This window comes from Gorilla gorilla, chromosome 6 (genome assembly GCF_029281585.2).
Source record: "Gorilla gorilla gorilla isolate KB3781 chromosome 6, NHGRI_mGorGor1-v2.1_pri, whole genome shotgun sequence".
NCBI lineage: Eukaryota > Metazoa > Chordata > Mammalia > Primates > Hominidae > Gorilla > Gorilla gorilla.
The window spans coordinates 38,039,328-38,067,005 of record NC_073230.2 but is presented as its reverse complement, the minus strand read 5'-3'; the positions used below and the strand labels follow the sequence as shown (position 1 = coordinate 38,067,005).

General features: G+C 38.3%; 1 protein-coding gene across 2 annotated transcripts in view; it reads right to left on the bottom strand.

The window, feature by feature from the left end:
• Positions 1-27,438, bottom strand: part of GARS1 (glycyl-tRNA synthetase 1) — a 38,903-nt gene extending 11,465 nt beyond the window's left edge. The window contains exons 1-12 of one of the 2 annotated variants that reach the window (XM_055347285.2): positions 27,102-27,438; positions 23,359-23,460; positions 22,205-22,307; positions 21,057-21,198; positions 19,131-19,219; positions 18,681-18,757; positions 12,530-12,675; positions 10,001-10,150; positions 6,502-6,664; positions 5,280-5,444; positions 1,056-1,168; positions 99-239 (exon numbers count right to left, since the gene is read on the bottom strand). In XM_055347285.2, coding sequence (XP_055203260.1) covers positions 99-239; positions 1,056-1,168; positions 5,280-5,444; positions 6,502-6,664; positions 10,001-10,150; positions 12,530-12,675; positions 18,681-18,757; positions 19,131-19,219; positions 21,057-21,198; positions 22,205-22,307; positions 23,359-23,460; positions 27,102-27,323 — 1,613 coding nt within the window. In that variant the 5' untranslated portion in view covers positions 27,324-27,438. Of the gene's footprint in view, positions 1-98; positions 240-1,055; positions 1,169-5,279; positions 5,445-6,501; positions 6,665-10,000; positions 10,151-12,529; positions 12,676-18,680; positions 18,758-19,130; positions 19,220-21,056; positions 21,199-22,204; positions 22,308-23,358; positions 23,461-26,313; positions 26,426-27,101 lie in introns of those variants that run through there. The other variant, XM_055347286.2, reaches the window with a different exon arrangement.
• Between the last annotated feature and the right edge of the window lie 240 nt (positions 27,439-27,678).

The window sequence follows — 27,678 nt, the reverse complement described above, 5'->3', positions numbered from 1 at the left end:
AAAAAATCTTAAGAAATTAATCTCATCCTAACTTTCAGAACCTGGCAGATGACACAACTGACTGGAGCCCATGGAAGAGTAAACATCTGATATCTTACCCTTTCTCATTCAGCAGCATCTCCATTTCTGTAATGTAGCACTCATCACAAATGGCAAGATACTCCATCACCAGTTTTGCATCCTTCTTATATGCCTTACCAATTGCTCCCTTATTGGGTTCAAACTGAACAACATTGACTGTTTTGTATGAAGTAGTCAAGGAATCCAAAACTACAGCACTGCCTCAGTATTTCAGAAAATGAGCCTGAGAACAATCAATCATCAACTTAAAACCACGCCAGCTCTCTATCAGTACTCCAGATCCTGTTTATGCTGATTTTAAGGCAAGATGAAACACCTGTTCACAAAATCATTCAGACAACTCTCACCCAAAATTAACACCATCAATAGAAACTTTTCCAGTTACAGTGAGAAAAAAGAGATATTATCTAATCAGCAATGACCCAACCCATAGCATAAGAACTTCTGATAAGTATTTCTAAAATGCTCAAAACAAGATCTATTTCCTGTCACTGACCTACCCCTAAGAAATCAACTCATAACTTCACTGCCTAGTAAAGAAAGAAAATTTCTATTTTGCTGATTTTCAGACCAAGTGAGCTAAATTATTATTTCAGCTACTATCAAATGGCACTCATCTTTTAATGGAAAAAGCTTTCACCAGGTACCCTTTATTTAAAGAGCATGTAGGTAGGTGCAGGTGTGAAGTGCGTTTTGGAAACAGCTGAGAAAAACTATTAACGTTCTGAAAGATATTCAGAGCATTTTTCTAAATATGCTTCTTTTAAAGGCCAAACATTCAGTGGGCACACGTCAGACTACAAGTACAGAGAATAGGAAAGGAACAAAGGGATAGGTAAAATAATAGGTTTAAACAAGTGTTACTACGGTGTCTAAAACATCTCCATTTATCCATAGAACAAGGTAAAGACTTGGACTTTTTCATTAGCAAGATGTTCACATGTGAATCCTGAGTTTTTGGAGTGACCAGAAAGGATATGGGTTCTTTCAGAGGTTTCTCAGCTACAAGTGGGACTTTGGTGGCTCGTGCATGACAGGAGAGGTCATAACAGGAACGATCAGCACATCCAACAATCTCAATCCAACCCTAAAAAGATATAATCAATAAAAACATTACTTACTTATTATTACTTATATTGGGTTCATTCACAAATGCATGCAGATTATAAACCTTTCATATATTCAATGATAATTCGATGATATAATCTTCATTCAAATTTTATAAATATTTGAAAGGGGAATAGCCTCATATATCAGGCAGCTAATAAGCCTATAAAATATAATTCACACTGATCTGGGTGTGATGGCTCATGCCTGTAATCCAAGGTACTTGGGACGCTGAGGTGGAAGGATCACTTGAGGCCAGGAGTTTGAGACCAATCTGGGCAACATAGTGAGACCCCATCTTAAAAAAAAGAAAGAAAGAAAGAAAAAATATATAATTCACACTGTACACAAAGTAGTCTTCCTTTCTGGATGGATTTATATTGTTATACTGAGTCTGTGGGGTAAACTAATACATTCCGGAATTTAATTATGGAAATTAAATGTGAACCTAGACAAAGCCTGTAAATTTGGTTCAAATTTGTGAACAGAAATCAAAATGAATTTGGCAGAAACCACTATTCTTTAGATGAAGTACCTACTGTTCTCACAACTTGATATCAGATGGCTGACTAAACACATACTTCAGCTGGCCATAAATGTGGGCATTTGGATTCAATTCACTTTCTTCACTGAACAAAAGAAAACTCAGTATAAGAGTGGGTAAAAGTTCAGGTCACACAATAAAATTATATAAGAGCATTATGATCACATTGATGCCAGGTTCCCTTTCTTATAAATACACACATAAGATACTTTTAAAAAGCAAAATTTAAATTATTTTCAAAGAACCTGCAATGAATTGAATGCTTGTGTCCTTGACAAAATTCGTGTATTGAAATCCTAACTCCCAATGTGATGGTATTAGGAGGAGGTGCCTTTGGGAGGTGATTAGGTCATGAGGATGGAGCCCTAATCACTGGAATTTGGGACCCCAGAGAGCTCTCTTGCCCTCTTTCACCATGTGAGGATACAACAAGAAGTTGGCAGTATGCGACTGAGAATGGGGCCCTCACAAGGATCAGACGATGCTGGCACCCTGATCTCTGAATTCCAGCCTCCAGAACTGTGAGAAATCAATGTCCGTTGTTTATAAGCCACTCTGTATGTGGTGCTTTCTTACAGAAACCCCAACTACGACAAACTCTTAAGAACCCATTATTTCAATAAGAACAAGAGTTTGTAAAGAGCTTATTTTGGTAGATATCTAGTTAGTCCTTCTCAAGAAGATTCATTTTTTTTTTTTTTTTGCCCTTGATCCAAAGAGTTTGGGGAAATTCAACCATCAAAACTACTAAGCTTGGCCAGACACAGTGGTTCGTGTCTCTAATCCCAGCACTTTGGGAGGCTAAGGCGGGTGGATCACCTGAGGTCAGAAGTTCAAGACCAGCCTGGCTAACACGGAGAAATCCCGTCTTCATGAAAATACAAAAATTAGCTGGATGCAGTGCCATGCATCTGTAATCCCAGCTATTCGGGAGGCCAAGGCAGGAGAATCGCTTGAACCCAGGAGGCGGAGGCTGCAGTGAGCCGAGAATGCACCACTGCACTCCAGCCTGGGTGACAGAGTAAGACACTGTCTCAAAAAAAAAAAAAAAAAAAAAGAAAAGAAAAAACTACTAAGCTTTCCAAGCACATGTTATCACATGGGGTGTCTGTAATAAAGCAAGCAAATATAAAACTCATATGAGCTCAGACACTCCAACACAAAACAGCAACAAAAGGAATTAAAGAACAAAGCCTAAAAATATGTAACCTGGCAATCTGACATTCCCTATACATGTCGTCTGGTTAAGTATACTTATGTTCTTAACCATATAGTTTGGTGGTTATAATTTACTGCAGATGTCAACTAACATTTATGTACTAAAAGGTAAAATTACAAAAACGTGCCTGAGAATAACAACGTTGGGATAGTGGTTACTTCTCTGGATGGAAAGAGAATTGGTGTGGCATTAACCGCAATGGTAAATTTTTTTATTAAAAAAATATATAAAGTACACAAAAAGTATTAAACTCTCTAAGGGAGTTCTCCCCTCTCCTTAAGAGCTTCTGGGACTCTGGAGCTTCTTGTTTCATTTAGCCCTGTTTTCCAGTGACTTTCCATTTTCTGATCCCTAACCCTCACAATGGCACTTAGATAAGGACGAGCAGGCATCCAGTGGGGTTTATAAAGCAGTACAGCATAACTGTTAAGAGCATGAGTCTGGTGTCAGACAGCCAGGTTTATATCCCAGCCTCACCACTCACTGGCTGTAAGACTTAAGCAAATTACTTAACTGAGACAGCAAGAACAACATCTGGTTTAATCTGAAATCAGAGTCAGAGCAAACTAAGAGAAGGAGCTGGGTATGAAACAAAAAGAAAAGTAATAATCTTTTCTCATACAAAAGGAAAAACATTTTATTGATTTGATCTGAAAATAAAAAGAAGTCCCAGAAAATCTAAAAAGTGTAAAGAAATTAATGATCACCCATAATCCTAAAAATAATTACTATTATCATTTTGACATATGTCAAGCAAGCTTGCTAAGAAAATCCTAACAGATTACAGTAATTCTTTCTAATTCCACAAGGGAAAAAGAATATATTAAAAACAACATCATTAATAGCCATTTATAAACATATGCATATTATTATGCATTTATGCATGCATGTGTTAGAACACATAGAAAAATCATCTAGAGAAGGCAGACATACCCAAGACTATGGAGCTAAGCATGATCTGTTTTTGTTTGTTTGTTTGAGACAGGGCCTCACTCTGTCACCCAGGCTTGAGTTCAGTGGTGCAATCATGGCTCACTACAGCCTCAACCTCCCGGGCTCATGTGATCTTTCCACCTCAGCCTCCCAAGTAGCTGAAACTACAGGGGCGTGCTATCACACCTGGCTAATTTTTGTATTTTTTGTAGAGACGGGGTCTTGCTATGTTGTCCAGGCTGGTCTCAAATTTCTGAGCTCAAGCAATCCTCCCACCTCGGCCTCCCAAAGTGCTAGGATTACAAGCATGAGCCACCACACCCAGCCAGTTTGGACATTTTTTAAAAGCTGTTTTTTACAAGCTGTAAAAAACAACAAAGTTATGTGACAGAGACTCATAAAGCTAAAAATATTTACCATCTGGTCCTTTATAGAAAATGTTTGCTCAATACAGAGAAGAGACATAAAACACCTGGGGAGAGGCATATAACTGGAAGTTTAATTTTTTACATAATAGTCTTCAGAATTATTTTTTCCTTTTTGTTAAAAGTAGTCATTACTTTTTAAAATATGACTAATTTTGATTTTTAATTTTTAAAAATCCATAAAAAGAAAGCCATTTTAAAAAGTAAAAACTGAACCAAGGGTATACTGGAACCAATGACCCTGGACTAAAGTCTCTTTCTATGTAGGCAAGAAAGCCTCTCTAACACCCAATAAGAGAAATGCCAAAAGACTCTCAGCCTTGTTTTAGATGCCACATTTCCTCCTGCCACCAATATAGACAGCATCTCCTATATGCAAATGCCTTTCGTCCCTCCGCTTCAATACTGATGTTCATGTTTGGTGGTGGAGGCTGGAGGGGTGACAGGGCACAGGGGCAGGAGGGTACCTGGAGATCGTCTGTGAATTTTGAGTTAAATACATAACATTTGAGGAAGGTAGTTCTTAAGCCAGAGATCGGAATCAACTAGTATATTCCCCAAAGCTACTACATAGCTCATTGAGCTAAGAGCACTATGACTTTCTTTATTCAACCTCACCACCATTTCCAATGTTTGCTGGGACTCTTGCCAGGAAGGAGAGGCCAATGTGTCTTAGATCCACTCCAGGATATTGCCAGTAATGCTGCCAATACACTGTACAGCAGTGTATACATCAGCACTGTCCCATCATCAACTAACTCTCCTTCTCAGCTATCTTAAGACTACAACGGGCTCCTTAGGACACTTATAAAAAGGCAGGAGGCAACTGCTTTTTCTGTTTTGCTCAGGAAAAGATCTCTTTTCTTTTCCCTTTGTTCTTCTGTGACATAAAGTGCACAAAAATTCATTTGGTACCTGTGCTCCTAAGTTAAGAATGTGAAAATCACATGGTAAACAGCACTCCACTTACGTAGGATGTTTTGGATTCCGCATCCCAACAGTCACAGGCGTAATGGGCCATCTCATTCTCCATGTGCTGCCGGAAGCGGAGTTTATCTGGAGATATTCCAACCTTCGTGAGGTAGAGGTAGATGCGGCCAATGAAATAGCCTAATACTGTGTTATTAATCACACCCTAAATCAACCAATAAGCAAGCATGGAGGAAGAAAAGAAAACACACATTAATACTCTTCAAAGCCAAGATATCAGTTTCCATTGACTCATTCTACTGAAAAATATTTGACACCCAACGCAAACTATTTTATCTTGCTTTCAAAGCAATTTCAAATACTCAGAATGAGATCTTGGTTATTTTTTAATGGGTTAATGTCAAGATGATGATAATGGAGTTATTCAAAATCTGTCCAACATACTTACTGGGTCAGCAAAAATTCAGCCCAGTACCTCATACCTCTAAATCTACAGTACTAAAAACAATATTCATAATTGACACTAAAGAATGGCAAAGACATTCCCTTCTGAATTAACCAAAGTAATGACACATGTTGAGGGGATTTTAATGTATCCTTACCCACTGAAATTTGTGAACACCGTAGAGTACACATAATCATTTTAGTGTTTGCAAGGACCTTAGAAAACATCTAGCCCCATCTCCATACACTGCAGAGGTCTTCTCTGCAAAGTGGCTGACAAGCTATCGTCCAACCTTGCCAGGAGTATTTTCAGGGCCAGGAAGCTCACTGCTCCCTGAGGCAACTCATTCCACTAGTGGACAGCAGCTACTGTTGGCAAGTTTTCATGCGCTCACTTCTCCAGGCAAATATTTACAAAGTGCTTATATGCAAGGCCTTATTCCACTGCTATGGGTAATACAGAAGAGTCTGAAACCCAGATGGCTTGCTTTCTGTGGGTCCAATGCTGTCTCCCCCAAAGTAGTACATACTGTTGAGTCAGATTGGTGAGGCACAATGCAAACCAAGATCTATTTTCCAAGTGCTCTGCTAAACATTTTTTTTCATGCTAGCCCCAAGGCCCACAAATTGAGATGTTCAGGTGATTTTTCTCTTACTATAATAATACTGTATAATAAATTCTGTACAAAACCAAGTACTGTAAAAAAGCAAATGACTGCCAAAATAAAATATTTTGTCACCCAGAACACATAGAATTTGCTAATTGCTGCAAACCCTGAACAGGCACAATCTAAGTTAAGTTACCTCCAGAATCCTACCTGTTCAACAGCATCTCCCAGGCGCATTTTCCGAGCGGACTGTCCGCTGACCTGGGCTTTTGCTGAATACAAATAAAGGTGAAGGTCTGCCACATTCTGGAACTTGGGGTGGTCTTTCTCACTGGGATCTACAAAGTGCTCAATTTCTGCCATTGTGAATTCTCTGAAAGCAAAAACGTAAGCGATAAATCTGCATATTTAACTACAAAAAACAAACAAACAAAAAACAAGGCCCCTATTTTCAACTGCATTCTAGTGATAAAGGCTCCATACTATAGTGGTCTTTTTCACTAAACAGAAAGTTGGTTTCCTAAGGGAATGGCCAAAAAAATTTTGAATTAAATTTGTCTGGGTAGTTGTTATTTTTATTTTTTTGATGTATTATATTTGTACAAATTTATGGGGTACATGTGAAGGTTATTTTTAAACACATTAATGAAAATTTTATTACTCACCATTTAAAATAAACATGATCTAACTTCTCTGAAGTATTAATTCCTTCCCTCCAGCTACATCCAAAAAGATTATTACTTTTAACTGAAAATAACTTGTTAAAGGCAGATTAATATAGTTTTTTAAATTAGGAAAACATATGCAAAAATCACATGAAAAATAAGAAATAAGATATTGAATAGTGACATGCAGATAAAATGGTTTTCCTTAAAGCATTAGCAAGTCTTTATAAGTATACACTAAATGAAGTTTCTTCATCCCATTTCAAAGAATGGGAAATTAAAAGCGAAATGAAATGGTTCTTTAGCTTTCATAGCAGTTTGATTTCTTATTTTTTACTGCTACAAAAAAGTAAATGACTGATAATGGCATCATACAGTTGGTTTCTTTGGAGCAAGAGCTTCTTAAATAAAGTGTTATTCAAGGCAAAGGATATAAAGCATGAACTGAACAAGCTAACATCAAGCTAATTACCTAACGATGAAGTGCACATAGTAATGGTTTCCCAAAGAGATTTCTCTGAATGCAATTTAGTAGCTATTTGCGGGCGAAGTGTTTCAAGTTAATTTTATGAGTCAAAATCAATCTCTCTTCTTTCAAGAAAAATCACATTTTCTGGTGTACTTCCATGATTATCTCCGATGTTTTACGAGTAATGTAAAATTGCTTAAATGGATCCTAAAAATACATGAAATACACTGCAAAAGAGGTTTAATTTTTAAATTTTATTTTTTAATAGTGTCTCTTATTTGGTCCTGCTGCACCTATGTTTTAGTTGTCTTTCAACAACTAGGAAACATCTTCTGCGCCCATATAAACGTGAGAGAAACAAACATGGTGTTTGTCCTCACATAGCTTATAATTGGGCTGACAGCAACTGAACATCTACAATGCGGGACAGGATAAATTACGGGCCCTGCCTAGAATCTCCAAAATGCTGCTGCCAAAGGCTTTCCATCTGTTCCGTCACAAATCTCAGCACTGTGTCTATAGTTAATGATTCACTGTATACCTGAAATCCGCTCAAAGAGTGGATGTTAAGTAGATCTCACCACTAAAAAAAAAAAAAGTAACTATGTGAGGTGATAATTATGTTAATTAGCTTGACTGTGGTAATCATTTCACAATGTATAAGCATACCAAAGCACCACACTGTGTGACTTGAAATCATACAAATCATACAAAATTTACTCATCAATAATCTCAGCTCATAGATAGGAGGCAGGAATCATCAGAATTCTGAGTAACTGTATCTCAGTTCAGCAACTGTACCTGAAACTGTAGAGAACTAAAATACACACAGCCTAGGAAGACAGACGAGTCAATCAAAATAAAATAAAATTTTAGAAAATCTTCATATGAACAATCTAATACCCCTAAACTAACAAAAGGAAAACAGCTATGCAAAGATTAATCACCAGAGAACTCTGCCATCAAGAAGAATCAGAACACTAAATAAACCAATCCTAGTCCTACCATGGAACAAAAGCCAGGAGGATGCTGACTCATGAAAAAATTAGTGGACTTCTGGTCAGGAACTTGCAAGGGACATAATAAAACTAGCCAGAATTCAGACACGACACTTTGAAGTGAAAATGACCAAAGAATCCACTGTTGAGAAGCCCCAGAGCCTTTCTACCAGTTAACCCCTGGGATCACTCCCAAGTTCCAAGCTGGTTTCCCTACTCACCACTTTTTTACTGCACAGGCCCCAGACACTGCCTTACTTCTCAGTCCTTCTCAGTAATCTTCCCATAGCTACTCTGTGTAAACCCTCTTCGTAACACTGGCTTCAAACAAGGTCAGCCTTACACAGCTTCCTCAGTTTGGGAAGGCATACTTGCTAGATATTGAAACGGTGAAAAACAAAAAAACAAAAACACTCAGACACTGGGAAATAAAACAAAGACTCAAATCTGACAAATTTGTCATTGCCATCATACCTGGCTAAAGTTTCTGATGACCTCCTCTTTTTACATGAAAGCTCAGAGGGGTCCTTCCCCCAACTTTCTCTAAGTTGGGCACATTCTTTCCTCTCTAAGTCCCTCCTTCCTAAACCGTAAACCTGAAGGGCCTAGCGATAGTTTGTGCAGAACATAGGCATCTTCTCCCAGATGGCATCATGGGAACTAACAAGATGAGGCAGGTGCTGTGGATGCTTTGATCCAGAGTCAGTGACTGGGCTATGTTATGACCCAAGTCTGTAATTACAGTGAGTAAGAAGAGAAGACAGGAAATGGGTGGGCGCTGGGGCTGGGAAAACACTTTAGGGCCTTAGAAAGTTATGTTTAGCTACACCTCGTATTTTATATGGAATGTATTACTCTAAGAGATGATATCAGGAATAACATGTATAGAAATCACAAAAAACTTAAGTCATAAACAGCTAAGTCATAATAAATTTCTAAAGAAATGTGGAACTCACCAGCCCCAATATGCCTTCCCACACATCCCTGGATAGATCAGACAAAAGTAGGCTATTTGAATAGAGGCAAGTGAGTGATGAGGGTAAGCTTGCTTGCTGGCCTTTCTGTCATATAGGCCCCCCAAATACCTGGATGGAGGTTGTTTCCAGAACTCCAGTTGGTTACTGATACATCCTCACCCCAACTTCAGCAATGTTGTCTGCCCTAGATACCTAGAACAATCCTCCTGCCACAACTTTCACCCTACCCCCACCCGACCGCACCCCACACTTTTATACACATCACCATTGCCAGTATTGCCTTGGTTTAGACAATCAAGATATTACCATCCTCAAAATATATGATGAACAAGGAAAAAGGTAATTTTGGAGCAGGTGAGACTCTTAAGACAGTCTCCACCCTCCTTCCTTTCCCTTCAAGTTCACTTTTGTCACTCAAAACTGCCTGTCATCCTGGAGATTACATTCAGAGATTCCAAATGTAAAACACGATTTTTGGAGAAGACAAAAATAAATTCATAATCAGGATTATGAAGCAGAATTGTTTCAAAACAGCAAGCTTTCATTTTCAATGCAATGCCAAGGTCATTCACTAATTTGTAAGAGTAACCTGAGCAGTACCTGACTCTGATCAGTCCAGATCGAGGGGAGATCTCATTTCTAAAAGAATTTCCAATCTGGGCAGCAGCAAAAGGCAACTTTCCTTGGTTGAACTCCAAAAGTCGTTTGAAATTCAAGAAAATCCCCTGTGCAGTTTCTGGTCTCAAGTACCTATAAATTTAAGTCAGTCAGTCTGTTACAAAGAAAGAAATTATGTTTTCCAACAATCCTGGAATTCTAGATACAAATCCTAAAAGTCCTAAATATACCATTTTCACAACAAAGTTGAACAGGCCCTAAAATGAAGTTTTAGAAATATTTTCCTCGGTAGCAAACATTTTCATAGCACGTATTAGAAAATGTATTAAGTAATTAGTGTGGCAGTACTACTTTGGCAATGCCATTTCATTTAATTACACCAGTGAGTCAAAACCCCACTTCTCAAAAAGCAGAAATAAAAATAAATTTAAAAACACCACCTCAGGCCGCGCGCAGTCGCTCACACCTGTAATCCCAGCACTTTGGGAGGCAGAGGTGGGCGGATCACCTGAGGTCGGGAGTTCGAGATCAGCCTGACCAACATGGAGAAACCCTGTCTCTACTAAAAACACAAAATTAGCCAGGCGTGGTGGCACATGCCTGTAATCCCAGCTACTCAGGAGGCTGAGGCAGGAGAATCGCTTGAACCTGGGAGGCAGAGATTGCAGTGAGCCGAGATCACGCCATTGCACTCCAGCCTGGGCAACAAGAGCGAAACTCCATCTCAAAACAAACAAACAAACAAACAAAAAACACCACCTCTCCCATAGTGCCCCTTAAACCCCTGATGTCTTCTAAGTCATCATGTACATGGAGGCAGATGACAATCTTAGGTCCTTTGGAAAATAATACCCATGCCTATGTTTAGCCCTGTTAACCCACATATTAAAACTTAACTGAGGGGCTAAAAAGAAATCAGTATAGGCTCACATTTAACATCAGCACTTACTTATCACTAACTATCACCTCACCAAGCCAGGTAATTTTCAATGTTTTTCAAATCATTTTATTCTCTGCAGTATTTTATATTTTCAACCAGAGGCTTCCGGATTTCTCTGTATTTTAAAGATATAGTCAAGCAAATACACTACTATAACCACTGCCCTCTCAATTTCCTAGAATATATTCTGTGCAAAACATCCACTAAGGAAGCGCTCCCAATGGCCTACTTCAGAATAAGTATTTTACTAAAATAACTTTAAAACCAAGGGCTAAAAACCCTAAAATTGTACCCTCTTCTTACTTCACAGACCAACTCTTTTGATTTTTATGGCCCTTTCCAGATTTCATCCAAATGTAAGTAAAGTTTATACGTATATTTACAGTTAGTATGTATAAAATCATGTATTACCTATTTTATACTTCCCATTTTCTAAATAATGGCACAGATTTCTCACATTTAATAGTGGCAGAATATTATCCCAAACTAATCCACTTTACCATAATTTGTTTAACCACTCTCAAATTACTGAATAGGTTATTTCTACTTTCAATTTATATACTTCTTCTAAGTATAATTTCCTTTCCTTCTGAATTACTTCCTTAGATCAATTCCCAGAAATGGAATGTCTGGGTCACAGGTTATGTCTCATTTTATGACTCTCTGTACATATGGCCAAAATGAAAGGCTTGCTGCTGGCCTCTTTCCATGAAATATTCCAAATCAACCTGATGTCTCATTAGAATAATTAACTGTGACACATTTTGTCACAATTAATTTTTCTTATTCTTCAGTCCCTACTCTGGGAAACACGATCTATCTAGCTCATGTAGGAAAAACTTACTCTCTTACCCTATCATAGAAAAATATCTAAAGCTATGAAATGGAACACTGGCTAAGTCTGTTAAACAGTGGACAAGGAATCAGAAGATAAAGATTGCAATTCTGAATCATACTGTAAACTAACCAGATATTCTTTATCCGTGAAAACCACATCTTTCAAATCAACAGGCTATACCTATGCTGTCCAATACGGTAGGCCACCAGGCAGATGTCTATTTAAATTTCAATTAAGATGAAATAAATTTTAAAATTCAGTGCCTCAGAAGAACTGGACCCATTATGAGTGCTCAAGAGCCAAATGTGGCTGGTAGCTAATTATACTGGACAACACACATTACAGAACATTTCCATCACTGCAGAAAGTTCCGTTGGACAGTAGCATGCTAAACTAAATGGTTTCTAAAATATCCTTCAGCAATAAGTTCAACAGCTTTTAAAACCATTCTTCAACTGTCTCTTCTACCCTATGCAGCTATAACTAGAAGATATAGTGATCAGAGACTTTATTTTATGCCAAAAAAATACATATATACCAAAAAAGAAATTATATTCACAAAGAATTTTTTAAAATACTTATTTCTGCCATTATTTCTCCATAATACATTCATCTGTACTTCTGTATATCACTTTTTAAAAATTTTTCCTTCATAACATTGATATTTACCTTTTAATATAAGCAATTTTAAAAACTTCATTACATAAACAGGTAAACAATAAGTGATACATACCCAGGCATGTTTCCTCCAGGCCCAATGAAAGTCTTGAACATTAAGTTAAAAGACACTGGAGGGGATAGATCATTTCCAGTAATGGGAGATTTTACATTATAGTTCACAAAAAGATCTGCAAGTTCTTGCTGTCCATAGTTATCAAGCTAAAGGACATATAAAGAAATTAGTGTAAAAGACAGAGAACACAAGGCATAAGATATAAAGTATTATATATAACCCTAGCCATCCACTGTTACAATCACACAAAATTCAGGAACATCACAATTAACCTAACCTTCAGGACACCCACATTAAAACCATAACCAATTTATACACTTTCCATTTACCAAGAGAGAAAAAAAATATCTTTCTGGGACCTAAAACTCATATAGTCACTGTTTCAAAGTGAAAGATACAGCAAAATACCTCTTATTCAATTATAACAGTTATTAGTTGGCAAGAATCTGAAATTACCTAAATAAGTTTTCAAAGCTGAATTTTACTACTCTGAACATATTTAAGGTGCATTTCTGCATTTCTCTGTATTTTAAAGATCCAGTCAAGCAAATATACTATTAATAGCCACCACCCTCTCCTCAATGGAGTAATTAAATGTGCATTGAACTTTCCTTTCCCATTAGATATTAAGTGCCTAGAAGATAGAAGCTGTATCTTATTCACCTCAGCATTTTCCAGTGTATTGCACATTCTATACATTGATCATCAATGCCAAATCCTGTAAAATGATGTATGCCCTCCAATTTAAGAATTTCAAGTGACTATGACAAACGATCTAATAGTAAGCAATATTTAAAACTTAAAAGTCTCCTAACAGAAACAAAATAATTCAATAAATCAATTAATGGCCATAAGAACTGAAGCTTTGAGTTCAGAAAGACCTGGGCGTATCTCCCAACTCTACACCACTTACGGGTTGTGTGACTAAAGATTAAGTTCTTACCTAACCTCTCTAAGAACAGGGGAGAACAGCTTCTACCTTGCTATGCAGGAATATGATGAAGATTAAACAAAACATGTAAAGTACTTAGCACAGGCAGGACCTGGTACATAATACCTACTCAATAAAGAGCAATTATATTTGCTACCCTCATAAATCCGATGGTATTTCCACTCCATAAAAAGGCAACCTACTCACACTAACAACATGTTCCAGATTTGAATGTGCAATTTAAAATATTAAGCCTTCTAGACTCTATTTCTACAGAATTTCTAGGAGGAATCCACAAAATAACATTATACAATTACCCAAGAGGCTGGATCAATGAGGAAACTGTTCCAGTGAACTTCAAGACATGGGTACCATAAATATAAGCTGGTCCTACTAGAGTAGAAAGTTAAAGAGCCTGAGGAACATCTATTTCCCAGGTAATTCAAGAATATATAGTGTTTTCCAATAAAAGGCATAACTTAAAAAGAAATCAGGAGGAAAAAGATTCTGCCAGTACAGATAGAAATCAAAACCCCTGGGAAAGGGAATCTGGCAATATCTAACATTACTATATTTGTATTTATCCTTTGTCCCATTTCTAGGCATCTATCCCAAAGACACAATAGCAAAAACATGAAAAGATATAAGCACAAGATTATTCAATGCAGCACTATCTGTAATGTTAAAGATGGGAAATAACCTAAATGTCCAGCAGTGGACAACTGGTTATGTAAAATATATCCACACAATGCCCAATTATGTAGCTATAAAATGGAAGGAGGCAATCTCTACATACTATGAGGGACCAATCTCTGAAATATTTTGTTACGTGAAGAAAACCACAATGGAGAAAAGTGTGTATGGAATGCAACCATTTATCTAGAAAGGAGGGCATACAAATATCTATATGTCTTTGTTTATATTCTATTTTTTTTAAAAAGGAAGTTGTTTTAAGTTAAAAACTGCTCAGGAAGCAGGGAAGTGGAAGGAGGGAAGGTAAAGGGAAGAGAAAGATAGTAGACTACTTAAATATACCTTGTTTTTTAGATTTGCCTTTAGAGGTATAAAAAATGCTTTATATGATTATAAAACAAATTTTAACTTTTTTATTATACTTTAAGTTCTAGGGTACATGTGCACAACATGCAGGTTTGATACATAGGTATACATGTGCCATGTTGGTTTGCTGCACCCATCAACTCGTCATTTACATTAGGTATTTCTCCTAATGCTATCCCTCCCCCAGCCTCCCACCCCCCGACAGGCCCAGTGTACGATGTTCCCCACCCTGTGTCCATGTGTTCTCATTGTTCAATTCCCACCTATAAGTGAGAACATGCAGTGTTTGGTTTTCTGTCCTTGTCAGAGTTTGCTGAGAATAATTGTTTCCAGCTTCGTCCATGTCCCTACAAAGGACATTAACTCATCCTTTTTTATGGCTGCATAGCATTCCATGGTATATATGTGCCACATTTTCTTAATCCAGTCTATCATTGATGGACGTTTGGGTTGGTTCCAAGTCTTTGCTATTGTGCTATATGATTATAAAACAAATTTTTAAAAAGGAAACCCTGAATACTGAAAATAAAATGAAATATATGGACTAACTGCATATCTAGCTGATGGCATAACCACACAGAGAGAATGACTCCAAGTGACTTTAATACAGTTATCAGACTGTAAGACTACACAGTGCTGGCATATCCCTAAAGAAAAGAACAATAAAAGTGTTTTCAACTGTTTTCAACATTCATAGTGCTGATGGTGGTGTTGGTATTGTCATTCTGAGACTGTTAACGTATACAGTGGGAGACAAGGCACGTCAATCATTATGTTTTGTTGCTGAGAACTGCGATTTTTGGTGAGGGTAAAGGAGAGAGATTTAAGATTAATATAGTAAAAACCCCATAAACCTAACTTTAAGTTAACTATTAAGTATCTATATTAACTCATGAAAAGTTTATCTTTTAAAAAATATCAATTTCCTAGCTCAGATCACTGACAAGGTTTATAATTAGTGATCAATACCATCCCCACTAATAAGTACCAAGTACCAGGGCTCCTTGGAGAAATGTCTGATTCCAAGTCTGGGACAGGAAATGTACAAGATGAGATGGCAATATCTTGTCATATTAAAGGAAGTTTTCAGAGACTAAAAGGGCTGTGTCAAAAGGACTCAGCAGAGAACTCCTAGTCACCAAAGACTGGACAATTTAACTATCAATAAGATAACTGCAACTGACTGAATAACAAATATTTGAATCTAAAGTTCACAACAGTAGGAGGAAAAGGCAGGCAGGAACTCGTGCATTTCTGAAGGATGTTAGGGAACCAACTAATGGAAAACACGTTTAAAAAGACAAGGGGTGGGAGAATGGATGAAGCACTTATTCTCACCTTTCTTTACAAATCGTGTCTCAGTTAAATCAAATAGTTGACAGAAAAAGTTTTTTCATATAGAAATAGTCTAGCTAAAAAAAAAAAAAAAAAGAATAACAATGACAAAAATCACCATTTTGAAATCCCCTCATCAGTTAATGCATCTAAACAATGGACATCAATGGCCACAGCCCACAGAAGAGCTAACCAGGTACTATGTACCTCTGGAAAGAAGTCCATAACACCACTTAACCAAATGTCTTGCCAAAAATACCTAGTCAAGCTTCTAAATCTAATAGAGAAAAAGATGAACATGTGTAACCTCACTACAATAACATAATTAGCCAAATCCAGACAGTAGAAAACAGTAAGGAACAAATGACTCAGCTTCTTGAAAAAAATTTTAATGAAAATGCGGGGGGGAAAAGGGGATGAAGGAAGGCCATACAGATTGGAAGAGATTTAAGAAACATATCAACCTATCACAAAGTATAGACTTTATCTGGATCCCAATTCAAATTTTAAAAACTGGAAACATTTAAGACAGCCTAGAAAACATGAACACTGATCAAATATTTGATGATATTAAATTATTAACATTTCCCAAGGTAAGAGGATTGAAAAGGATTTTTTAAATCCTTTATTTTTAAAGGATTTTTCTCTTTTAGAGATAATGAAAAATTTACAGGTATAATAAAATAATGTTTGAGATCTGCTTCAAAAAAATTCAGGCTGGGCACCATGGCTCACACGTGTAATCCCAGCACTTTGGGAGGCCCAGACAGGAGGATTCTTGAGCTCAGGAGGTCCTGGCTGCAGTGAGCCATGTTCGTGCCCCTGCACTCCAGCCTGGGCTACAGAGTGGGGCTCTGTCCCCACCCTACCACACACAAAGAATTAGGGGAAAGAAGTCAGGAAAGTGAGAGGGGAATAGATACAAAAAAATCTAACAGTGAAGCAGGGTGATAGGTACATAATTGTTTATTATGTTTTTATTTAACATATAAAATTTCGTATGTTTTGAATTTTTCATAAACAAGTTAAAAATGGTTTTTAAAACTGGAACATCCAGAGATGGGCCACAAAAACAGACAGAGAAGAGAAACAAAAGAATTTGTTCTGAGCTGTTAAATCCACATAATAGGAGTAGAGGTCTTCCTACCACAGAAGGTGAATCAGGGCCTTTTAAAGAAACAATGATGCTTCATAAAGCTGAAAAGGAGTCAGACACTAAGGTGCAGAAAACGCTACTCTGTGCTTAAGCAACAGATGGGCTTTCAGCCAGTGAATCCACCAGGGCCATTTCTGAGTGCTACACCATTTCCCATGGGTCCCTTACTTTTCATTGAAGATTATATTGACAGCTGTACATGCATCTGATATGGCAAGTCAAAAAACAAATTGCTCTCCTAGAACACAGAACTGAAATAAGAGAGAAGGCCAATGCTCAAACAATAAATTGACTTGTCAAATCAACTAGTTACTTCCCAACTCTGACAACGTACTTGGAAATGAATAATACTGTTAAGATCAAAAACATATACACAAAACCTCAGTAAATCTAAAATTCTGAATGGAAAATTTTAGGGATACTTAGAGGCATTTTCCATTTTTTCTAATAAAGGGCATGCCTTTGGAAAAGAAAATGAGATGAACCTGTGGCTTCAACAGTACCAAAATGTAAGAAATAATTTTCTAAACCATGAGTAATTACTAAAACAATGAGCTTCAAGCAAGGGATAAAATTACACTCCACAAGGATCAAAATAAATCAGCAGATGATTCAACAGCCAAATTAAGAAAGTTTTCAGTGTAAATGAAGAAGGAGAAATTATGTTAGCTATGTTGGAAAGTTAACTATCACAGAGAAAAAAAGCATGCTAAAAAAAAAATTAGGACAACAGTGGAAAAGTATCCAGTAATTCCCATGAAAAACAACAAATTAGGGAGTTCTATATTCAGGCAGAGAGAGAGAGAGAGAGATCGGTGTAAAGAAAATAGGTATAATCACAGTACTGGTTTTTTGTCTTTTGCCCAAGGAAGTAAATAAAATTTAAGAGGTGAGCCTCAGTAGACCTCATGACTAAACATGGTGTTGGAGAAATGTACTTTGCCTAAATGGAATAGCCAATAGATGAGGTGAGACACCAGCAACATATATACATGAGCACATGCATCTTCCCAGGGAGACGTGCAGTTTTGATCACATTCTTAGGGTGGTCTGTGACCCAACAAAAGGATAAGAACTACTTCTAATATAGAAAGTATTCCTGCAATTGGTAAAAGGTCAGAATAAATTATCTCTGTGGTCTCTTTTTTGTCTTCTCTAAAATTTGTCAGCTTAAATATTATACAAATTATAAAACTTTAGGCCTATAGGCAAACTGAGAAAAGCAAGGACAGAAAAGTCAGGACCTGCTCATGAGGTTCTAAGAATAATAGCATGAAATCAGGGTCCAAGCAGAGGCAGATCAAGTAGCCAGTGAAAAAGTGCTCATCAAGTTATCTGCCCCCAAATCTCCACACCAGTGCTGAACACTACCCATCATCAGTCACTCCTGTGGTTTTAGCTATTAAATCCAGAAAAGTAGTTTCCAAGGACAGACAAATTGAATGCCTATTAACACCGACTTGTTAGTTTGGGCTGAAATAAAGGGTTAGTCACAAAAGAGAGAAGAAAATAAAAATGCAAAAAAAGAGATGCTATAAAGGACAGAATTAACCTCTGCTTCGTTACAATGTGGCCAGGGTCAGCATAATGGGAAATGCAACAGTCATTAAACACTGAAAGAAGGACAGCGACCACCTAGGTTACTCTGATAACATCTCTAGAGTACTCACCTGGGCCAAAACACTTTCCATTTCTGATTTCTTTTCGACAGAACACTTCTTATCAGACATCAATTTCTGTAAATGAGCTGTAAGAACAGTGTTGACATATATCAATCAATGGGAAAAAGGACAATGCACTTTTCAGTTTCAATGCTAGACAATTAAAAAGTAAATCCAAGGATAAAGTTCTTAATTTACATGAATCCCACGGTTGATTTTACAACAGCAGTCATGGTATTGTCTTGATTCATTTGCTAATTAGAAAAATTATCTGTATATAACTAATTATCTACATATAACTTTTTTAAAAAATAAGGGACTTGATCTATATACTTAAGATCTGTGCACTTTGCTCTTTGAATGTTATGCCTCAATAAAAAATTTAATGAAAAACATCTGAGAGAAAGTTTAAACCTTTTATTTTGATCAATCCTACCTGAAGGAGATGAAGAACCTCACCTTTTAATAGATGGTCAGCACGAAAACATTCTCCATTTTTTACATCTTTCACCATGAAGTCAGCAAATTTGTCTACATGGCCAGAGGTCCTAAATTAACAAATGCCAACCCAATTTGTCATTCTCATACAAATTACACATAGATATTACCTTATAAGATAATTCCCCATCAATGTTTATATCCATCTCAAAGATGGAAGTTCCCATATCTATAGTAATGATGTATCCATGACAGTAATGTATGCCAGAGAAAATTCTTCCTCAAATCTATTTCTCACCGTCTCCCACATTCTTCCTTCCCATAAGAAAAAAGACATTAACTAGACAATAAAAAGACAATTCTTTTCTACAAGTTGTCATAAAGTCTGTACTATTCTTCAGGATCAATTAATCCATGCCTATGCCATTATTATTAGTGATCTAAGCAAAGGCCAAAATCACTGGGAATTTGACTAGTTAAGAATTCATGGCAGCTCAGTATAGACATTGAACCTTAAGGAAAGTGTTTTCTGCCACTGAAACCTGTACTGACATTGGTATTATCTATACAAAGTTCCTATTGGTGGAACAAGTAGCTAAAATGATAGGTAGTCCTGATCTTATAAAGCCATCATTCAGAATTCCTCCTCTTAATTGGCTGAAATTATTAAGAGAACCTAACGGATGCCAATAGTAAAAATTAGCTCTCCACCAGTCAACCTTAAATGAATAATGACGAGTTACAAAATGGCAAGAATTCCTCTTTCAGGCCGGGCGCAGTGGCTCACGCCTGTAATCCCAGCACTTTGGGAGGCCGAGGCGGGCGGATCAGGAGGTCAGGAGATCGAGACCACGGTGAAACCCCGTCTCTACTAAAAATACAAAAAAATTAGCCGGGCGCGGTGGCGGGTGCCTGTAGTCCCAGCTGCTCTGGAGGCTGAGGCAAGAGAATGGCGTGAACCCGAGAGGCAGAGCTTGCAGTGAGCAGAGATCGCCCCACTGCACTCCAGCCTGGGGGACAGAGCGAGACTCCATCTCAAAAAATAAATAAATAAATAAATAAAAGAATTCCTTTCAGTTTCACATTCTGAAATTCTGCCCTACTTTGGGAGGCCGAGGCGGGCGGATCACGAGGTCAAGAGATCGAGACCACCATGGCTAACATGGTGAAACCCCGTCTCTACTAAAAATACAAAAAAAATAGCCAGACATGGTGGTGGGTGCCTGTAGTCCCAGCTACTTGGGAGGCTGAGGCAGGAGAATGGCGTGAACCTGGGAGGCAGAGCTTGCAGTAAGCTGAGATCAAGCCACTGCATTCCAGCCTGGGCGACAGAGCAAGACTGTCTCACACACACACAAAAAAGAAATTCTGCCCTACTTTCAATAACGTTGGTAGGAATAATCTAAGTTTCTGCATTGAAACTTTAAAACAAATAGTATTTAATTGAAAATCTCTACAAATATACCTTTGCTCAGAACTTGTATTAAGGAAATAATCAAGGATATACCCAAAAATCCATCTATCAAGATATTCGATGCAGTCAAAAATGAGAAACACTTTAATGCTTTCAATATGGCACAAACTAACATATTACGGCACTTCCATAAAACAGAATACTATGCTATCATTAAAAATGCTTTAGATGAATAGTTAATGATATGAGTATATGTTCATCTATATTACATGAAAATAAGCAGTGTACTGCTAACACTGAAATACATAGGGACGTACAGAAAAAACAGATAGGAAGGACAAACACAATCATCTTAACATGGCTATCTGTGAGCAGAAGGTAAACATTTATTTGTTTTTCCATATTTTCCAGATTTTCTACATGAAATGAGTAGTTCTTTATAATCAGGAAGTTATTTAGATAAGTATATTAAATAATTTAATAAGTTATTTTATTTAAAGTAGGATTCCCCTCACTCCAAAGTAAGATCTCACTTTAAAACTGGCTCAGGGGTGAGCATGGTGCAATCGATCTCCAGGATCTGTTCCTCTTGGATAAAGTGCTGCCTCCAGGTCTGAATAATATTGTTCTTCAAAGCACAGCCAACTGGCCCAAAGTCATACAGACCACTAACACCTATGGAATATGAGAGGAAAACACATACTTTACCTTGTTACTCTGAACAAATGAAGGCAAGGAGACATGAGAAACGGATACCTATACTCCCTAAAAGTGTATTCAAGTCAACAATGCAAATCCCTCAATACTGAAGAACCTTACTTTCAGCTAGCTGATGGAAGTAAAATAAAAAAGCTCTTATGCCATTTACTAATTCTATATTTGTAATTTCAAGTAGGACTAGCCCAAAATCTACAACAAAAGTTCCCCCTTAGAGAACAGAGTGAAAAAGCAGATTACAGTTTTCTGCCGTAAAAATTACAAAATAATTTCTCACATCTGATAACAATGATCTATAATTTTAGCATCCAATTCTCTAATTTATTCCTGGGTATTCGAGGCACTATTCAACCTCAAAAGGGTAAACATTTACAGATCCACTTAGCCAAACTCAAGTCAACTTTCAGTGGCAAAGTACTATATGTCTAATGTTGTTGTAATAATCCATTGACTATGAAAAATATAGTTTTACATTTCATCAGTGAATTGTATTTGCCTATATACCTTCATATGGCATTCACAGTGATTTATCTACATCCCTGGGAAGAATGTTTTCTCCTGGCAGATGACCATAAAGAATAATCTAAGGACTGTTTTATCACTGCCCCTGTGTGAAGGGGCATAGTATAGTTAGCCAGTACTACAATGGCCCTCTGTTACTCTTCAGTCTCCATTGCATTTTAAAAAGAGTACATGAGTACACAGACACATCAAATACATACATGGGCCTCCAACAATTCCCTACATCCTAATCAAAAAAAGTGCTGTCCAGGAATAAACGCAGTGGAGAAAAATAACAGGTATCACACCAAATGGTGACTCCAAGCAAACAAAAGCAAAACATCCATCCTCTGCTTTGTGGCCTGATACAAGTGGATACCAACAGGCAAGCCATGTTCTTGATTTAAGTATAATATTAGAGCCACTAACAACACAATAGTTCTTTTTGTCATTAATCCCTTACCTCCATAAATAGCAAAAGCTTGATCATAGAAAAACCTCCTCTTCAGGGTATCTTCCATTTTTGCTCGGTCTACAATATCATCCTTGGGCTGTAACGCCAGCTCCTGTTAGAGATTAAATAAAAAGTGAGTGAGTGGAGGGGTGGGTGGGAATCTGAACTTATATATCTGAATTTAGTTTATTCCTCACCAGAATTAAATATAAAATTTATCAAACAGACAAGATTTTGATAGGTTAAAAACAATAGAAGCCATAGGTCTTTTTTTCCCTTTGAGTAATATAAAAGATATCTTTACTTAATCATTTAGGAAAATATATGATCATTTCCAAGATTACAAGACTAAGCTTGGCCAGGTGCGGTGGCTCACACCTGTAATCCCAGTACTTTGGGAGGCCGAAGTGGGTGGATCACCTGAGGTCAGGAGTTCAAGCCCAGCCTGGCCAACATGGCAAAACACTGTCTCTACTAAAAATACAAAAATTAGCTGGGCTTGGTGGTGGGCACCTGTAATCCCAGCTACTTCGGAGGCTGAGGCAGGAGAATCACTTGAACCCAGGTGGCACAGGTTGCAGTGAGCTGAGATCGCACCATTGCACTCCAGCCTGGGCAACAGAGCGAGACTCCATCTCAAAAAAAAAAAAACAAGACTAAGTTTACTTCGATGTAGATACTGATAAGCAATATAAGCAATATTTGAATTGTCAGTGGATTGCTATAGCAAAATGGTTACTTTAAAACACCAAAACAACTTAAGTTTGGTGATGGGAGATCTATTGTTTGAAAGGTCTGGGAGCAGGTATCAAATAAACAGACCTTTTCCTTAAAACAAACAAACAAACAAAAATCATTATTTTCAGGCATAAGAGAAGTCGTAAAGAAGAGCACAATCCTTTCCATGGAAATTCATGTAGCGTATTGAGTCCAGCATTTGCAGGGTCAGGAAGGCTTTATTAAAAAGTTGACATTTTGAGTTGCATTTTGAAAGGATGAGGAGGCTACCAGGTAGAGGGAAAGGAGAAGGCGGCATTATGGATAAACAGATAAACCAAATGATACTCGTTCAGAAACTTTTCTAGGTCTCTCCCATCCAAATAAATTAAAGATGAACAATCCTATACCTACTTATGTTCCTATTTTAGCATCCCAGGACTCACCTTTGCTTCCAGAACCCTCTTGAGGGCTTTGAGCTCAGCCACTGCTTTGTCTACGTCTACTTGGGGTGCTTTATCTTCTTTGAGTTTTCGCACAAGATCTCCCTAGCCAAGAAAGAGAATTTATATTCAGGATTGGTTTCAGAAGTCAAGAAATGTTAGGAATGTGTTTTTAAGCATGCCTTTTAAAAAGTCTATGTAAGAATGATGCAATTCAGGCCAAGTGTGGTGGCTCACGCCTGTAATACCAGCACTTTGAAAGGCCCTCCTCACCATCTGAGATCAGGAGTTTCAGACCATCCTGGCCAACATGGTGATACACCATCGCTACTGAAAATACAAAAATTAGCCGGCCGTGGTGGTGGGCACCTGTAATCCCAGCCACTCGGGAGGCTGAGGCAGGAGAATCACTTGAACCCGGAAGGCGGAGGTTGCACTGAGCTAAGATCATGCTACTACACTCCAGCCTGGGTGACAAAGTGAGACTCCGTCTCAAAATGAAAAAAAAAAAGAATGATGCAATTCAAATGTTTATTATGTGAGTGGTCATTATGAATCAAGGTCTCTGCCCTCTTCATTTAATAATCTAGAAGAACACACAGGCAAGTTAACAAATAACTGCTCACATGGTGAATTTTTTCCTTTGGGTATAGAGGGGTGAAAAAGGAGGAGAGAAAAGCATTGATTAAAAAGTAGGAAAGAGCAAGATTTGTACTGAGAACACAGAAGAACCAATAAATTGACCACCTTCTTAAATCTCTCTCCTCTCGCTTACAAAAAAAATAAAAACATTATTCAGTTTTCCTCCCACTTCTCTGACCATTCTTCTCAGTCACTGCTGGCTCATCTTCCTTTGCCTTTCTCTTTACAGTTGGAATTTTTTCCTTGCTAATATTTCTGAATTATTTTATTAACTTCCAACAACCTATACTAATTCCATATTTATAGTAATATGGTGGAATAGGTCATCTGAGTAAACAAACAAAATATTACCTATATAGGATGAAAAACTTTCAGCTGAGTAATTAAAGTTGTTAAATTGATATAGCCCTTGGGCACCCAACAGAGTTTCTAATTTCAGTGATCCATTTCCATACAATATGTGCTTCATTTTCACACTGTGTGATTGTTTTTGGTAGTCTCTTGTTCTTTGCTCATGTTTTTGAGTACTTCTTTTATTTTAAAAATTATCTTAAGCATTTTAAAAATATGTGATTATTCTAATACTTTTGGAGGATCTAATTCTATCATCATTTCCCCTAAGTCTCACTCAAGGTGGCTTGTTTCCTCATGGGTTTTTAAATTTCGAGTTTGGCACTTACTATTTTGGTAACCTTAATCTGTGAGAAATCCTAAAAGACCAATGTGGAAAGTCTGCTTCTTTTGTAATATGACGTTCTGGGTAAAGTATATGAAGAAAGACATATGTAGGTGGAAAAGGAAAAATAATTTTAAAAGCCGTTTCGGATAATTGTGGATATTCTTTGATACTACCTCAAAACTCTGACAAGTGGTAGCTTCTTCAAGGTTATTTCTAACTCAGAAACTATAGCAATGAATTTTTTGTACTGTTAGAATAAATCTATTAATGTATCTTAAGCTTTGAATGGCTCTTTCACCAATACCTGATTTCATAACATCATGCATTGGTCACCTGGAAAACATTGGTTCACTGAGTTATGCAGATTATCCAAATACTATCAAAAAAAAATCCACGTTTGTTAATATCACCACTCATCTCATCACAGATATCTTTAAGGACTGTGAAGCTGCCAAGCTCACAGCAAAAGATACGAGTCTTCCCAAATTCTAAAATTTCCCCAAAGTTTGAATTTTATTATTGGCCACAAATACTAACCGTTGTTTTCTTAAAGTGACAAACTCACTCATTCATTTTCCAGATTAACAAATTTCTATGAAACATGTGCTACTAACAAGACCAGTCATTAAGTAAAAATCCCACTCCTGAAAGGTTTTCAATTGCACTTCACAATGGAGTTATCCAAAATGGATAGGGGTGACAGTGTGTCTCATTTCCCCATATACAAAAAATGGGTAAAATTAGATCATCTTTAAATTATTTTTCAGCTGACATATGACTCAGTAATTCACACAATTAACTAACTGATATATGTGTGTTCTTGGAAAATTAGAAAAAAAATATCCAAACTAACTTAAATCAACTAACTCGCATATTCGGAAAATATCTTAAAGTACAAAACAATTAATAATCAAGACAACATAAACAATACACAAGACAGTAGTAGCATCGGAAAGCTGCCGCGATCAAAGTTTACTTTAGTTAACTAGATCCTGTCTTAACTACCGATGGATGATTTTCACTGCAGTTCCAGGCTAACGTGGCAGAGGGAGGGGTTTGGGTGTGGTGGGTTTTTTTTTTTTTCCCCCAAATTAGTTGTATGCTTCCTTCTAAAGGGAAGGATATTTTTTAAAATGGCAAGTTAAGAAACGACAAAGGAACCACACCTAATTTTATTTGTGGAGTGGAAGGTGGGTGGAGGGAGACAGAATATGCAATCGGTGTTCTGACACCAATCATGAAGAAAAAAGTTAAGCCCGTGGTGATATTTCAAAATGAAAGGCTATTTATTAAAATCGGTCAGGCTCAAACCAGCGAAGAGGACAGATGGCAAAGTGGCTGAATTTGCGGCAGCTATGCCCCAATGAATTATTTCCGAGATAGGGTTCCACCCTCTGTAGCTAAGGCAAATTATTGCATCAGGCGCCCATGCAGGAGAAACCCGTTTGGTGTTTACTACTAAGTCATGATCTCCGGGGTCCTACTGCAAGCTCTGGCTCTCCCTAACTGGATATGGGAATCATCTGAAATAATCTTTTCCTTGACATCTCTAAATTCTAAACTCTATGGCAGTGCCCTAGGAAAAGGAGGTCTATATTAAATCACCAAGTCCTTCAGCCCATGAAACCTTCCCTCACCTTCGGGAAAATCAAATGTCAAAATATTCCATACTAAGGATGGCTGACTTCACTCCGCAACACTTAGTTTCCCAGGTTTACGATCTGAGGGCTCACTGGTTCCAAACGGCCTTTTCAGAAGCCAGAAAAGATGACAAGAGCAAAGGATGATGAGTTCACAGCATTAATAGAAAAGTTCGACACCTCCCCACATCCACGTTTCAATTCTATTTTCTCAGCCAATCATTCTGCTAAACTAAGCACTGAATGAAGGAAGATGTTAAGGGGGAAACACTATTCAAAGCATCCTGAAGATTAAAGGGCCTGGCCGTAAGACGAAAGAACCGGCAGTTTTTCGGCTCATCATTGACCACTGAAAGAATTAGGAAGCTTTCCACCCAGGGTGCACAAAGAGTACAGCAGAGCCTGGAAAACTGAAGTTAAGGTTATTCAGTAAGGAGGCGAGGACAACCAAAGGCTCACAGATCCCAGCCCCACTGGAAATAGAGGAGACGCGGGCTGTGACAGAATGGGGAAGGGAGAACGGAGCCGGAGAGGGACGCAGGAAGTCGGAAGGGTTCCAGGGAGTCATCCAAAAAGAGAGGAGGACGGAGGTCCGCGGGAGAGGAGGTGGCTGACGCACGGGGGACTTGGGACCAAAGTGGGGGAGGCGAAGAAGACGCCAGAGGATGAAGGGAAAGAAAGGGGTAACCGAAGAGGACAGTTCCCCGGGGAGGAGGGAAGGATGACCAGAAGAAGGCCCTGGGAGGAGAGCCGGAGGCTTAGCAGAGAGCGCAAAACACCGGTACCTGCTGGCGCACTGCTAGCCTCAGAGGTGCCAGCACCTCCTCAGCCCCCGCGCCGTCCATGCTGCTCCGGGAGGCGGCGGCAGGCAAGGAGATCCGGGCGCAGGAGGCCGCGCTGAGGGACCGGCGGAGCAGGAGCGAGGGCCGGGCTAAGAGCCGGGGCGGCAGCAGCAGCAGCAGAGCGGCGCGAGCACCTCTAAGCAGCACTGGACGCGGAGAGGGCATGAGCCTGCGGCCCTGGGCTATCCAGAGAGGGTGGCTACGGAAGCGGCGCGCGCCGCCCAGCTCGGAGCATGATGAAATCGCCGCGTAAACGACGCGGCGCGCGTGCTGCCGCACATTCACCACCCCATGACGCGGCGCCGGGTCGCCGCCGCAGATTCGACACAAAACCCGGAAAGACCCAGCCGAAGGTTTTCTCCGGTTCGGGAGAGGGGTAGGTAGGGCTGCGAGCGAACAGGTTTGCACAGAAATGCGTCAAGCCACCCCAGCAGGGTGGATGTTCAGGGACACAGCTCTGAGCGAGACCTGCAGGCCGAGACACACGAGAACCTTCAAAGCATAGGCTTTTATACGAGTG